This window comes from Vanessa tameamea, chromosome 8 (assembly GCF_037043105.1).
Source record: "Vanessa tameamea isolate UH-Manoa-2023 chromosome 8, ilVanTame1 primary haplotype, whole genome shotgun sequence".
Taxonomy (NCBI): Eukaryota; Metazoa; Arthropoda; class Insecta; order Lepidoptera; family Nymphalidae; genus Vanessa; species Vanessa tameamea.
In genome coordinates, this window is record NC_087316.1 from 12,105,627 (window position 1) to 12,123,128 (window position 17,502).

General features: G+C 31.6%; 1 protein-coding gene across 1 annotated transcript; it reads left to right on the forward strand.

Moving 5' to 3' along the window:
• The first annotated feature begins 2,060 nt into the window (after nt 1–2,060).
• LOC113404697 (23 kDa integral membrane protein-like) lies at nt 2,061–16,873 on the forward strand. Its single transcript, XM_026645657.2, has 5 exons — nt 2,061–2,300; nt 14,527–14,712; nt 15,162–15,344; nt 16,176–16,412; nt 16,782–16,873. The coding sequence occupies exons 1-5, from the start codon at nt 2,238–2,240 to the stop codon at nt 16,854–16,856; spliced, it is 744 nt and encodes a 247-aa protein (XP_026501442.1). The 5' UTR covers nt 2,061–2,237; the 3' UTR covers nt 16,857–16,873.
• Nucleotides 16,874–17,502: the final 629 nt, after the last annotated feature.

Consider the following 17,502-nt stretch of genomic DNA (forward strand, 5'->3'; position numbering starts at 1 on the left):
ATCATGGTATTATTGTCTCAATAACAGATGAATATACGATATATTATGACAAAAGTCACGTGGATGTGTCAGTATTCGAGGGAATTCTTTTTTCAAATTAAATTATTAAAAAAAAATTAGTCAACAATCTAAAAATACTAAATTTATATCTCCAGTACCAATACGAACATCAAGCTTTTCATCATCTACCAACTTCTCGCCTCGACTTCGCACAGATGGAATAAGGGTTTACATAAAACATTTATATCGTAATACTAATAATATATCATAGAACTTTATTGGTTTTCACGGTGCTTTCAAATAAGCTCAGTTAGTTGGATTATTTTTGATATATTTATAAATATTGGTTATATTTCAGCCAATTTTAACAAATCCACTGGTGAAAACCGTATGAAAATCTGAGCCGTAGTTTTAGAACTTATCGCGTTGTACAGACGGGCTCGACGACCAGTTGCGGGATTAAGCTTTATTTTTTTAATTTTACATTTAAATTTATTAATAGGCAAAGGTAAAATTTAAAAGAACATGTAAAGTTAGAAGTACATAAAATTAATTAGAAATATAAGTAGCTACTCAAAAAACTTTATGAATAATTATATATCCTGAGACTAGTCTGATAATATCTGAATTAAAGCCTATATTTTAACGGTTTTTTTAAAACATGGTATACGGAATGGTAGCTTGGCTACCGTGAGAAATGATAAGTATTCCTTACATCGCCAATGCGCCACCACTTGGAAACTAGATTGTATGTCCCTCGTGCTTGTTACACTGTCTCAGTCATCCTTTGAACCAAAATCAAAATCAAAATATACTTTATTCAAGTAGGCTTTACAAGCACTTTTGAATCGTCATTTAACAAACTATATAAGTGAAGCTACCACCCGTTCTGAATGCAGATTCTACCGAGAAGAACCGACAAGTAACTCAGTGGTTACTCTTTTGCAACATAAGTCATGTTAGTTAAATACATTTGTACTTATATGTATGTAATACATCCTGCCTGGAATTCAACAAGTATTACCGGAACTACAATACTAAGTACTGAATTGTCTCGTGCTTGGCGGTAGAATATACGATGTAGGTAGAGACAGACGGGGAATACCTTGGCAAGTAAATTGACACGGATATCAAAAATATTAAATCCTGAGTCCTTGCTAAAGGCTCGCTACACTAAATACATGAAGCGCTAAAAACGCTTGTTTAGAACGTGATAACGAGATCATGTAATTATTATAAAATAGTATTATAACTTATTTACAAAGGGCTTAAGTATATACAAACTATACGTACTTATTACTATTTGTGAACTATTTCTTTTAAGGTATGACATTGCTAGTCTTATTTTGTTTGTAATGTATGAGTGGGACTAATATATTTAATTCAAGTTTATTTCAAGTTTACGGTAAATATAAACCAGGATTCGATTCGATCATGCATAATGCGTTATGTGTTTCTGAAGCAGTTATAATTTGTTATTTTATTTCAATAATGTTGATTTGAAAATGAGTATCTAACTATGTAGTAAGAACTAAAACGTTCCACCATAACTTATTATAAATTGTTAAATTCAGAGAGTAAAATATACAGTCCCAGTTACAATTTAATTACGAAAACTGACGCATTCTATGTACATATGTGTACGTCAATCCATTGAAATCTTTTTATAAATAATTGCCAGTTCCGGCAATATTCATATGTATTAAAAAGCTTAACAGTTTGCTGATGTATAAATTAATGTAGGATAATAGCGTAGGTAATAAAAAAGATGATGTAGTCGTTTTAAAAGTAAAAGACATTTTTTTCTAGCTATAATATGAGAACACTGCGATAAAAAAAACTTAATAAAGAAAAAAAAAAAAGAAAATTCTGTAATAATAGTGGGCACTGGCCGTAAATACAAGACCAATAACCTATCGCTTGTTCCTAGACCAATAATTCATCAGATCCCTATCATACTTTACGACATAACAATTAGAGGTCAAAAGATTTTTAGGGTGGTATTAGTGCGTGATATCAACCCTTCGCACGCGATATATACCACAGGGTACTAAATACCGTACTAACCAAAAATTACCACATTACGCCACCAGCTCTGGCCGAATCACAAGCTGTCGAGACGGAGAGCCGCGCGAACGCGTTTTAAAAAATTAACATTTGAAAATCGAACGTTTATATTCCCGCGTCATTTATTTGTTGTGTGATTACATTTAAAGCGTGTGTTTTTAAAAATAAAGATGGAGGGCTGCGGAATGAATTGTATAAAATACCTTCTGGTTGTATTTAACGCGCTGTTTATGGTGAGTAGTATTTTTATAAAATTATTTAATCATAAGAAATCCTATAGTTTGTTAGTAGGTCGCGTGTTATTTTTGTCGCCTCATGACTGGCTCACCCTGTGATTTCGCGCTTCATTTTATATTTACATTTCGAGGTCGTAATTGTTTTGGTTTATGTTTATTATTTATGCGCGAACGTTTTAAAATACTTAACTTTTATAAATACTGAAAAAAAAATTAAACATTTTATATTTTGAAAGATTTTTGTAAAAGAACACTAAATAAATATAGCATTGTTTCATTGTTTTTTTATAACGCATGCAATGTTTTATTTAAAAATAAACATACCAGTTATGTCAGCGTACATCAAATAATGTCACAGAAAATTTATCAATGTTTGAACATTAGTCTCTTAACGACTGTTATTTATTATTCATAAAGGAAGGAAGTGCAGTTTATGCCCACCCTACACGTTAAACATGTAGACCTTAGAGTTACTATTTTAGGCAGTCTAGATCAAAACAAGATATAAATCATTTCCTTTTTCGATGAAAAAATGTTTATTTATTATCATACGTTATTTATGTTAATTTTTATACTATACATAAATGGACGTTTGAAATTATTACGTAAAAGCCTCGGCAAGTTCTTTGTAGTACACTACCGACTACAATACCGATTTAGATGCATATTTTTCCAGCTGCGTGATATTATCAGGAGACGTTTTTTTTTGTATTACCTAATTGAATAAACTACTTAACGGATAGACATAAAACTTATATCAGAAAATGCAACGCAAGTCATAATCTTTAATCAATAAACATTACACTTATTGATTGGATTTTTTTCCACCGAATAGTTTATTTTTAATATTTGTTACAGATTAAATAAAATGTAAACATACAACTGGTTCGCGATATAGATTAATATAGTAATGTAACTTACCAAATTTATTCATATTGGCTTTAATTACGACAAATTAACTAGTTGATCTGAAGAATTTCGACACGTATTTCCTTAATATTTCTTGACTTAAATATATATAATATATCAACGCATAATTTTGACTTGATTATTTCCCCATATTCTGTGTGTACTGGAAACCCTGTCTCGTCATTGGAAAACAATATTGGAATTCAAAAATATATTGGAATCCATTTATAATAAGAGATGAAAAAATTGATATTCATGCCTATTTCTGTTTAAGTTTTAAACAATACTTTCGTGATATAACCTTCTTATCATTTAAACATAAAAGTAACGACATAATAAATTAAAATTATATTTTTTTAATAATTCTTGAATATCGCATATTGAAAACATACTGCCTAAATAAGACCTTAATTTTGACTGTATGTAAACTGTTTGTGCATAGATCTTATTACTAAAATAAATGTTAACTTCTTTTACGGTAAATGAACGTATACCTTTTTTTTTTAATAATTTGACAAGTAATATTGTATCACTAGACTATGACAAACGTATTTGTATGTTATACTCAACATGACTATATTTCAAAGTTTAAAATTCATATTAATCGGTCTTAAAGCAAAGTATGGGATATTTGATGACAAATAAATAACTCAATTTATTTTTTTAGTAGTTGTTAGCGAATGCTAACTTTTATATTGTACACAATTTCTAAACTATGTGATTTTGACATGACTAAATATTTGATGTCCTTTTTTAACTCCTCCTATCAAAAAGGGATAGGCATAGATATTCATGATATTTGATTGTGATTAAAAATTGTTTACTTCAAAATCTTCTCAATCAGTGTCTTTTCGAGTTTACTGGACATTACGATATTATCTGTAGGCATAACTAAAAGCAATTGAACTAGGAATTGAAGTGAAAGAAACAACTACCCGTTGCATGAATAGTTAAGGAATTAATTAGTTTATCTGATATTCAATTCAATTCACGTATTAGCAATTCTAATGTTCGTTTTAAAAAGTCAATCAAATATCGCAAACAAATACTCTTGATACTTGGTGACATTGAAAAATACAATAGTCTATTTTAAGTACAAACTATAAAATAGTATATATAAAAGATATTTGTAAAAAATGTGTATTTAATTGTGTACATATATTTAATAATACACCTGCAGGAATTATTACTAATTCTGAATCACATAAGGCTCACGATTATTCAATATGCGTCATGCATCATGATCCACAGTGAATGACGTATCTTGGTGATTAGGCACACATGTACTGCCGTCTCATTTCCTGCATCCCATAATATGTAAATGGAAGTAAATAGTGCATCTTTGCTTGATGATATTAGAAATTACTATTTTAGTAAATAGTATTATAATGTTAATACAAATTGTAGACTTTTGTCTCTCACACACAGAGGTCATGTCCTTAGGCAGAGGCCTCATTAAAATGTTTTTTAGTAATGAAAAATTGAATCGCAAGGAAAGACATAAGCTACTATTATAACACTTAGGAGGAGGAATAGGAGCTTATGAACAGATGATAAGTAAATATAATTAATAAACATTTCGACTTTGACTTTGACTATTTATGTTAATAAATCAAGAACGTGAAACGTCATTGGTGCATGTCCGGATTGGAAGTATCCGGTATCATCGGTTAATAGCCACGTGTTTATTTTGGTACTTTTACTTAACGATGAGCCATTTGACTGTGAGATGTTTTATGTCCCTTGTGCCAGTAATAACATTTGTTCGTTCTCCCTTCGCACATAACATTGCAACAAGTATCACTGTGTAACGGTAGAATGAATTTTGAGTTGATGGTACACGAGATGGCCGAGTAGGTAGAACGCGTGTACCTTAACCGATTGCGGGTTCAAACCTCCAGACAAGCATAACTGATTCCAAGTTCATATATGTTTAAAATTAAACTCGTGATTGGTGGTAAAGGAAAACATCGTTAGGAAACATGTAGCGTGCAGCGTGTAGCATGGTGGAATTAGCTTCAAGCCGCCTAAACGCCGTCCTCAAACGGAAAGGCCTTAGCCCAGAAATGGTACATTTTTAGGCTGTTAATTTACTAGATGGTACACACCCAGACGTGCCGGCACAACGCCCTTTTACTAACAATTAGGGATTGTTTATTTCAATAAAAAAAAAAAATAACAAGACGATAACTTAATAAAATTAACACAAAAATGTGACAAATCAAAGTATAATAAATAAAAAAAAACATTAATAGATTTAAGTAAAAGTGAAAATTGTAATTCCAGAAATTCTGAAATAAATAAAACGTCAGGTACATCAAGGCGTGACTTCAATGGAGTCACGCGAAGCTACAATCAAGTCAGTTATGTTTTCGACTCTACTTTACGAAGATTCTAGATAATAAATAAATAGGTTAAATACATATGTTTATATATAAACATTAACTTCTGATATACATGTAATTTTATCACAAACTCTTAAAAATGTAATAGCAAAAAATTATTACGTCACATAAATGGGTTTGTTTCAAAAAGTAATATGTAGCGTCTTAAAATAAGGTTTAAACTACTTTTAATTATTATACATACCTCCCAAAATACTTTCCAAACTACAATAAAATCGCCTTTAAGTAATTCTAACTCCTTAACTCTTTTAATGCATCAACTACCTTTTTACTGTACCATATGAGTTGCAGCATCATAAGCTAGTCACTGATATGACGAGGTATTCATTTCATTACTATTAAGTCTTTAATTATGCAATCAATAAAGACCGGCAGTTACCAGCTCTAGCAAACAATAAAAAAATATTTATACCTTTATTGTTTAAGTTAACTAATTTACATAAAGTGAATTCCACTCCATCGTATTATATAATACAATGCCCATGTGTTGTTCCGGATATATTAAACGATGCGTGAAGGTTGATCCAGTTTTTTTAGCACTAACAAAGCAGGCTAAAGTCTGAGCTTTTATTAGGGTTGTCACATTTGCAAACTAAAATCTAAAAAATAGAAGACGTTTCTTCTGTAATGTATAAAATATATACAAAGCCAATATACATAAAACTATATCAATATATCAGAATTGAGAGTCGGTTTTAGTATATCATATATATATTATTATAGAAACATCAGTAACACTTCGTATATTTTAAGTGACGTGACGGTCCTGAATTTCAAGTTCCTTTAAAGAATTATGTATTAAATATGTTATAGATGAGCAAATAAATAATACAGTAGTTATAACAAAATGTACGTTAAATTATATTTAAAGATTATGTAAATATTCTTTTTTTACGCTTTAATTACTCGTTTCCCCGAATGAATTGAATATTTTTTAAAGTTTCAAAATGAATGACGTACAATGTCCAATTCTAGGTCATTCTTTACTTGTCTATATTATTTTTTGATAATAATTTAATTAAAATGTAGGCGCGTGATGTTATGAGAAGTTACGGGTACAGGGTTGGCGTGTTAGGTGTTCAGAGTATTTAATATTACATAAACATTAGTATTATATTTTTGTGATTAGATAAATATGTAGCGTTGGATTCGCAACTTTTGTTACTAAAATGTACAATAAGCATATATTTCCGTTATATAAATTATTCCTATGATTTTTATATTTATTTATTGATATTAAATATTCAAATTAGTTACTCATCCATAGTAAAACAGGCGCCTTCAAGTGAGTCATCGCACTTATAATCCGACTCAATTAAATAGCCTCAGCTATCATTAATTACTCCAAAACAAATCGACTTCCGAATTGTACTGCGTTACAGCCCACGTGTTAAGGCATTATAAGCCATAAAAATTCGAAATAGCTCTTCCACCTTCCATTAATCACACTAGTATCGACTTTTTAAATATTCTGTGTTATATGGTATTATTGTATGGGGAATAGATTGATTGAGCGAGGTCGATTTAGGGCGAGTGGGTGTCGCACTTACAATACAATGAATTGCTTTGTGTGGAGTAAGTATTGAATACGATATTTTTAGATTGACTACAAAAATATATTCAACTCGAACATTATAAAGTTGCATTAGGCCATAAATTAAATAGTAATATAAATTATAATTCAAGAATATATTAATTTTATTAAAATATCTTTTGAATTAAATATTTATAATTAATAATCGCTTTAAAAAATATTTACAATAAATTAAAAGCTAAGATGTATTGAGCTGAGATAATATAATTGATACATCAAAAAGATCTTTACTGTTCCTCGGAGACTCGTGGGTGGCGGTGAAGGTAAATATCCTAACCTGTAGGTATGTATCAGATGAAATTCTGCCAAATTTATATCAACCAACCGACAGCAGCATAGCGTGGTATAGCCTTCACTCGTAATCAGTAATGGAAAACTAACTATACAACCATTTATAATATATTTTTTTATCCAAAATTACTGCGATTTAAAAATAAAAGTTAAAAAAAAAACAGAATATCTCGTTGGTCGAAGGAATATTTATTCCAAAACAGTTTCAGAAATAATATCATTGTTACTCTAATCATGACATTAGAGAGACCTATAGAATTTAAATGACAATGTAAAGAAAAAGTATTTGCCTCTTAGATAAATGAAGTTGATAAATTAAAACTAACCGTATTACGTTCAAATAGAGTCGAAAATTAAACCAAAACAGTGAACAATACATAGCAAATTATTAGTTGCTATAGTTCAGAAAATGTTTAAAGTAATTCAGTCTTTATGCCATTAGCTTATAGCCTAATTTGGTAATCATGTGAAACCGTGTTATTAATCGAGGAATATTTATTACTTGAACACTTCCTGAAATATTATTTTAAATTCAGATCGATACGATTCCCTTTAACTATATCAAAGAACGTACCGACGGTTATTATAACCGATTAATAGTTTAACGTGGTAATTAATATACAAATATAATACATGCGCCAAATGGTTTTTACTTTTTAGTTGGATTGCCCAAATAACATCCTTAAGATGTAAGGCTTCCTGTCTCAAAGAAGAATTTCAATCTAATTTTTTATAGGCCCACATGGATCAAAAATCATAATAATCATGAAACGCGTTCAGTAAATGAATTGATTTTGGACATTTAATACAACATGTGGATACCAACTGAAGATCTCAAATCAATACACGGACAAAGAATACTGAGTGTTCATGTAATAAATAATGTTTTTCCTATTTATAATTCATTCCATGCTCCAAACCCTCCATGTGACGGATCAGATTCGCCACGTGTAAATCAAATAACTCGAAATGAAGGAGCGTTGTGGAATATGCTTCAAACCTTCTCCACAAGAGGAGGAAGGCTTTGTCCGGTTGTGACATTTACTGGCTGACTTAAACTTGACTTGAATGACTATTTGACTAAGCATTTTATAATGGAGTCTGCTAAGTTTTCGTCTCGGCCAATCGAAGCCATGTTTCTTAATCTACTTTTGATTGAGTAGTAGGTAGAAGTATTATAGCGCGTAAGGGTATGTATCACCCACTTATCAGATATCCTACTGCCAACAGCAATGCTTATTATTGTTGTGTTCCGGTTTGAAGCTTGAGCATCCTTGCTCAAACTTCAAACCGGAGTACCGACAAACACACGGGATACCACATATTAGGTGTAAGAAATAGGTTATATTTCCTACAGCGCCATTGTCTATTGGTGATAGGAAGGACCTACGATCAGGTGACCCTTCTGATGACCCATATTTTTAAAAAAGATTATTCAATAATCTACGTATTATATAGTCTCCTAATTGGAAGGATAAATGACTCGGGAAGTATAACCTAAACAAACTATATTTATAATTGAGCAAACTTTGAAAAATATTTAACGATAAATTTAGGTCAAATAGAAGTCATTATTAACAAATGACACTTCTGTAACCTACATTCGTGCAGTTAAAGTACGTTCCAAATCGTTCCCTTTAACAATGACAAATCGATGGCCAGGCCACAGCCCCCGTTGAATTATAAATAATCAATTAATATTTAATAAATGCTGACTTATTTACAGGTATACCTTTCTTTACTTTGATGTACTGAAGAACTTTCTGTAACTAAAACAATATTAGCATTCGGTTGTCCGGTAAATACTAAATCAATGGTATTTAATAAGCTACGTCAGGACCGGATCTACCATATGGCTTTTTGGGCTTCAGCCCAGGGCCCCGTGGATTCAAGGGCCCCCCAGCTAAGGCAAGTCACAGTCTAAAATAGACGATAATGCGAAATAATCCATAATTTTATTAAATTAAACAGATCGTATGGTATGCAGCGCTGTCCTGCAATTAATCAAAGCCATTCAATTAATTTAATTCAAGTCTACGTTCAGATATATATTAGGTGGGCCCCTAAGTAGTGTTAGCCCAGGCCCCCTAAACTTACGGTCCGGCCCTGAGCTACGTAATTCAATTGTTGGAAAAGAGCAATTATTGAGATTTTTGTCGGATCTTCTCGATATAATCTTCATTCCAAACAGGTCAGCTTAAAATGACAATTCATCGCTCGTAAGAGAGTTATTTATTCTTCAATTATATTTCTTTTCTTTTCTTAATTTTGTTCAAATTATATTAAGTATGACATAACACTATGAAAACTACGTAAATATACTACGGACGAACGGTATCAATATCAGTTAGCTGTCTAACTTTTCTAATCGCGTATGCTGCAGAGATGTGTCTTCCTGTTAGGGACGATAAATGAGGATCCCACGGAATATTAGAATCTAATGTTGATCCTAAAAATACCCGTATCATTTACAAATCGTATTATCAAAAGCGGTATTGAAAACATGTTGAACTCTTTGACTTAAGTATGAACAATAGGATCAGGAGCTTCTTCTCAATCAAATGCTTTAGACAAATCGCAGAATACTCCAATAGCGTTCTGTAATTTTTCTTGCATCGTAAATACGTTTGAGAAGTGCTATTCTCGCATCAGTTATCGATCGACCTCTCGTAAAACCGAAATGCTCGCTATGAAAAATATATTTTTTATCGAAATGGATGAGAAGTTGGTTTAAAATAATTTGGACATTTATTTTTTTCTTCTGAAAATAATATTACTCTCAATATTAGCGCAGCAAAGAACGACAAGTATTTTACAACATTATCAATATACCTTAATAGGATCAATTGTAGGGTCAATTAGTATCGATTTAATCCAAGAGCACTTTTATTTTTTCAATAATCTTCATATTCGATCTATGAAAATACAAGGTTTATTCTTCCGATTCCACGATAATCGAATATTAAATTTTCCTATAAGTATTTGAAACGGTATATTTACCATGTTTATTATTTTTATTTGGTGGACCTCGATATTTCGACATTATCTACGAAGACATTCGAAATATGTTAGAATGTAGTCGAGGGTAATTGAGTAAAGTAAGGGTCTAAACGTTTCTAGAAATCTCTATAATAAAGCTGAATCCAACACACTAATGTCCGTACGTACCACATGAATGTATGTTCAATTTAACAGATCTTAGCTCGCTGTCATGAAATCATTCCTACTTTAGACCTAAATTGCGTCAATTAAGCAATTTACTAAAAGACTGGATCTATTAAGACAGTTCCTTTATTCGTACACATGGTGTTTTTTACAAACAAGAATTGAAGTCGTTAAATTATAATGTGTCCTTTTTTTAAATGTTGTTACAAGCGGTTACATCATATTAATAAACTCCTCTATTAAGCACATTTAATTCTATTTTTGAATCTTTATTTACAAATAGTGGTAGCTTTGTGTCGTAAGCTGCTAAGAATTCCTTGAAAGTAACTACGATAACTATACGACTTATATGCTAGTCTAGTAATATAATACATTTTAGTCTAAATGTATTCAAATTTACGGTAAGAATGTATTTATATTCCTTTAAATAAAGTAGATAATACGTAGATACAACTATATATATACACAATTGAACAACGAAGATATGGATGATACGTATAAATTTTCAGCAATTGTGGTGTGTCTATGAACATGGCTGGATGTTTTTCAACAATGCGCTTAATATAAATGGGTGCTATTAGTTCATGTGACGTTTGTATGTATTTGTTGAAGGTCGAATCGTTTTAATTGAAGCATCGAGTGTGATTTTCCTGTTGATAAACTTTTGAGAGCATAATGAAGCGCAGTAAAAGTACATAATTAGTATTTAAGGATATTTTCCGATAAAGATTACCGTAGAGTTAAAAACGTCGTTCCTGGAAAGAATTCTTATAATAGACAGTATAGATAGACAAGTATAATAGACAATTCTCAGAGATACTCTTACCATTGCTGACTCGTTTAAATATTGTCATAATACATAGAATTTAATTAGTTTAAATTAGTTACTACTAAGATTCATGTTTTTTTATTATATCTAGTATTATTCTTGGTATAACCTTCAAGCCGAACCATTCACTTAACATTAAATTTAATCTCAACCCATATTTGGGGTCACCCCATACCTGGCAGTGCATTGGCATAAGTAGGTAATATTTTTCCATTAACCAAAGCAGATTTTGGTAGACGTTGAATGCGTGCCATTTCGGCATTCATATTTAGATCAGCATAATAATACTATCAGAACAGTGACAACTAATATGATTAAATTTTGAAATAAAATCTCACAACTTTAATTTACTTCGTCAGTAATTCGAAGCCCACGATCCGCACCGACGCATTTCGGACGTGATATTGGTCAATCCATTCTTTAGCCAATTTTATACATCCAGCGACGGCTATAACGTTGATTTAATTTTTTATTAAACTCAAAAAATAAAATTAAATTAAGAAAATCTGATTTTTTGAATTTAAGCTGACACATTTAATTATGTTAAATTGATTTATTGTATGTATAGATTTATTTTATTTATTATTGTAATCCAATAGCTCGTACGTTCTTACTATTTAATAAAAATATAAAAGCATCTTTGGATTAGGAATTTAAGCAATTAAATATTAATAAAATAAACGTAAACGTAACTGGCTAAAACGTATAGAAAGTATATCTTCATCACAAGAATATAAAATGTAAACAAAAAATAAGCGACTTTATTTTTAATTTGAATGTGACTAAACATAATTTGTGCAATCTAGTCTCCAAAAAAATCTAAAACATTTCATAAACGACGGAGTTCTGAGGTTACAACCATAACGAATCTCATGCTTTTTCTGAAATCGGTTAAAAAAGAAAAAATATATATTCATATATGTAAAACATACAAACTAAATGATTCAGCGGTCGTAAATGTCACTAGAATTATGTAATTCCGTGCCCGTAATTACATTTGGAAAAATGAAACGCTTTCTTGGTTCATCAAACTGACCCATTTAAACAGTGACCTCTTTGCTGGCAGCTGATGGCGTGGCTCGTAAATATTATGTGTTCATAGTCTGGGATGGGCTTAATGTTTACAGTAATTATAAATAGTTATTTATAACCAGCCAAATAAACGTTGAGGCCCTAGGCAATCCAAATGTATCTATCTATTAGATATATGTCTCTTGGCAGATAGCTGTCAAGCCAGAGTATACTAAATTTAAATATATTTGCAATATTTAAGTATCTCATGTAAAATTGTTTCTCATTTAAATTTATAAGCCTATTCTGTAAACAAAGTCAATGCTTTAAATTCAATCTGTTTTGAGTAATTTCCTCATGTACCACGTGGTTCCGTAACTTAGATCTCATACACATTCGACAGTCAACATAGTCCATATGAATAAATTCGGAATATTTCTTAGCTCTAAACAAATGTTAACAAATATCCTGTTACATTAAAGAACGGTTAGAATTTTATAACTTGTTATAGCATATTTTCTTTCGTCCGGCAGAGGCAAAACTACTTTAAATTTTATGATTATAAATGTGTTTTTATTATTAAAACATTTTATATTATATAAAACAATCAACAGCTTAATTTTGTAATTCACGTCAGTTGATCACACTATCGCGTAATTATGTACTTTCGGCATCTTCAAATCGGACAGAGAAAATGTTAGATTAACATCAAATTACTTTGTTTTCAGAGACAAGTGGATTGCAGTGAATTCTTCAAATACACTTTTGCAATCTAATTGTAGTACTAATGAGCCGAGATGGTTGAATTGCTAGAAAATGTCATTCAAATATTGCGGGCTCAAACCTACAACTCGTTTCGTCTGCTTAATTTGTATTTATTATATTCATATAGTGCTCGGCGATGAATATAATATTATTAGTAAATGAGCATAAGTCGGATGAAACTTCGCCACAGTATGATGGTATCCTCTTAACAGATTTCGGCAATGGCGGCCAATCTCTACGAGACTTACTAATTACTTCTATAGTGCACAAGCGTGTGCACTCTCTTTTTCTTCAATCTTATCCGATGGGACGGCAAATCCGACCGTAAATAATTCTGAGCACAAAGCCTTACCGCTTACTTCATACGAGTTAAATTCATACAAAATTAACCATAGAATCTAAGAAGTTTTAACCATTCCTTACATCGCCAATGCGCCACCAGTTTTGCTGCTTGACAGAATATATGATGAGTGGCTAGTACCTACCCAGAAGGGTTTTGCACAAAGCCTTACCGCTTAATTCGTACGAGTTAAATTCATACAAAGTTAACCCTCTCATCCTGAATGTTGATAATTCCACAAATCATTTCTTAGCGGACGCTCATATTACAAGTTAAATGAAACTCCAAATTTCATCGTTCTAGATTCAATAGTTTTGTCTGTGCGCTGATGGGAAGTTGAATTCGTGAACTTAAAAGTAGATTTTTTTTATACTCTATTCATCATTAAGCACGGAATGTTAGTAAAAACGTTTTTCTAGAGTATTAGCGTTAGTACCTTTTCTAATGGTAATAAGATTTATATAACCCAGTTAACTTTGTCCGCTCACGCAATAAATATAAGGTGACCTTTAAACTATGGTTTAAGATTGTATTGTTTAATATGTATTTTAATGGAACCCATTTATTTGAAATTACAAGAATTATTATTTTCATTCAAAATATATGTATATACACGTTATTGACGGCGTGTAGATGTTCAACTCTTTTTAAGAAAAAGGCTTGGATCTTCGTCACCACGCTGGTCTATTGCGAATTTGTAGATGTACCTTATGTTTCTACACAAATTAAGAACATGAAAATTCTGTGATACCTACTGGTCTTGCTGTTTTCGGATTGCAGGCGTTCTAACAACTTGGCTATCTCGACTTTTTACGTAAATAATATATGTATTTTCAAGTTCAAGTTGCAGTAACTAGTAGTTAAACGAGTAGTAGTTAAACGACACGTATCTATTTTATTTTCGTCGTTTCCAGGTCTTCGGTATCGTGATCATAGCAGCAGCATGCGTGGACATGGGAGTCATGAGAGACTTCGCTGGAATGGAGACGACTGGTCACGAGACGGATGTCGTATTGATTGTCGTTGGTGTGCTGATCATCATCGTGGCTGCCTTCGGCTGCTTCGGGGCTTGGAAGGAGAATCCTAAGCTTCTGTATATTGTAAGTCCAGATAATATTATATGTATAGTATTTTATTGTTCGTAGCCAATAGAAGAAATTTAGTATGTATGTATTTGTTTGCTTGGCAGGAAATATTCTTTCACCATCTTTATAGTTTAAATTAAAGAAGTTTTGACAAACATTTTTGTAGGTTGTTTTGTGCATTCGAGCCGTATTACAATTAATAAGAGGTTCAAGCTTAGATTATAAAATTAAAGGCAGATGGGGCGCGCGGAACACATTTGAAGTAACAAAAGCAAATATAAAAACAAAAGCGAATCCAAAATCTCCGATGGTGTGTGTTATAATTAATAATTTGTTTATACGCCAATAAATATAATGAAACTAACATCACATTGACGTATAAACAAAATTACGTGTCCTTTCGCACTTTGTTTCAAACTGAGAGAAGTCGTTATTCCGAGTGACAGCTTATCCTTGCTTCCTAGTTTGCCGGATTCCTCATCATCATCATATTATTGGAGTTGTCCGTGGGAATTGCTGCAGCTGCGTTACGCCCGCAAATCGAAGGAACAATGAAGACCCAACTGCGCGCCTCCTTCATCAAGAACAAGTCTACACGAGAGGAAGACTCCACTTATAGGGAGTTCTGGGATCGCGTCCAGAGCAACGTAAGTTAAAATAGTATTTATTATATATCCAAAATACATCATATTTGGTCCATATTACCGATGGTTTTCTGACGTTGTAATAACATTGTGAATAATTTGACACTAATAATATAACTCATCTTTTGACTTATAATATGACCATTATATTAATGAAATATAGTAAATAAGTTATCATTCTTTCTACTTTTCTTTGAATTAGAGCGATAAAATACGAAAAGATCGTTTATCTTTGTTATATTAATTATTATTAAATGCAATTTATAATGGTTAGATGCTACTGAAAATATCAAACGTAGATTTAATTCTCAATGTAATTCAATCCTCATATTATATTCGGAGAAAAATTTTAGAGGACGCAATAGAGCGGGTCGCGTCAGATTTCCTTTAAAAAATCATAAACGCATGAGTATTAGTACTTGTCGGTGTCAAATTTAAATTCAGTGTAATGTTTAGTAATAATACTCTTGATATGTTTATAGTGCGTATAAAAAGTATATATTAATCTAACAATTTTAAACAAGGTACGATATGATAAAATTTCAAAAACATTGAAAAATTACTGTATATTCATAAAAACTGTGTAAGGTGTTTTCCGAAAATAATTGGCTAAATTCACACAGCGGTCCCTTCTTCGTTTTCAGCATTTTTTCGTATACATTTTTCTCGTGAACGAGTTCACATGCACGAGAGTATTCGAGTTCCAGTAAAATACCGATCCAAGAATATGAGCCGTGTCCTTTTTTCAGGTCCTTATGTGCTAATGTACAACTTGTTTGTCGGTTAGTAACATTCATCGGTACGGCGATAAGTAGAGCATACCTCATTTTTCAGCTGGAATGCTGTGGAGTCACCGGCCCGGATAACTACGTAGCCTCTGAGCCTCGTCTGAACCCATCGTTCAGCTGCTGCCCTCCAGATGGCACTGACCGCGCTGATGAAATCAAACGCTCCGATTGCATCTCCCTCTCCAAATACTACCAGGAAGGCTGTGAGGACAAGGTCCTTAGCACCATACACAGCGCTGGCATGACTGTCATTGTTTGCGGCATTCTCTTTTGTTTTTTGGAGGTGAGTTAATTTTCAAAGATAAATGTTTCACTTAGAAGTGAATTAGTGTCAGTATACTAATTATTATTCTTTACATTATCGATGCGGACGGGCAAATGCCACCTTATGGTAAGTGGTCACCACCGCCCATACACATTGACACTGTAAGATATAAAAAATATTTCTTACATTACAATAATGCGCCACCAACCTTGAAAGCTAAGATATTATGTTCCTTGTGTCTGTAGTTAAACTGGCTCACTCATCCTTCAAACCGGAACACAACAATACTAAATATTGCTGTTTGACGGTAGAATATCTGATGAGTAGATGGTATCTACCCAGACGGGCTTGCACAAACCCCTACCAATTAAAGTTTCTTTTCTTTAGGTCATAGGAATAGTCCTCGCGCTGTGGCTCGCGCACTCCATCAAAACCCAAGATAAGGGACGAGAAACCGCTTAAACATATACTAGAGCACCGTACTAAAATAAAATAATTTATTTTTACACAAAAATGATTAAAAGCGGTACTTTTTAAATAAATTTTAATATTCGAATTGTAAAACTTTTGTTATAAATATATTAAGCTCCGGTTATTGTCTAAAATTGAATGCAATTTATTCGATCGCATAAACTAATTACAGCTATTGTGTCATAATGATTAAAACTTATTTACGAGTAATTCTTAAATACAACCAAATAATATAGGTTTCACTTAGAAAGGCCAATTTAAACAAAAGCTAACGATAACAAATTCAGAACGTACTTTGCATATTTATTTCTATTACTTATGATTGTTTTTAAGTTTTTTGGAGACGAAGAGGAAATGCTATATATAATGTAGATTAATATATATATATTTCTTTAAGTACATCCGGTAACGATTATTGAAAAAAAAATGAATCAGAGTAACTCAAATTGAACCGTTTCACGTAGATATATCCAAGCCTTAATATAAATCAAGCTTCAGGTTTTTTAAAAAGCAAATAGTCTACAATTAAATTTAATTGTTGACCTATAATTTGATTTAAATATATATAAATAATCGCGAGCTTAATGTATGTTTATATATATATATATATATATATAATATCTTTAAAAAGTTGATA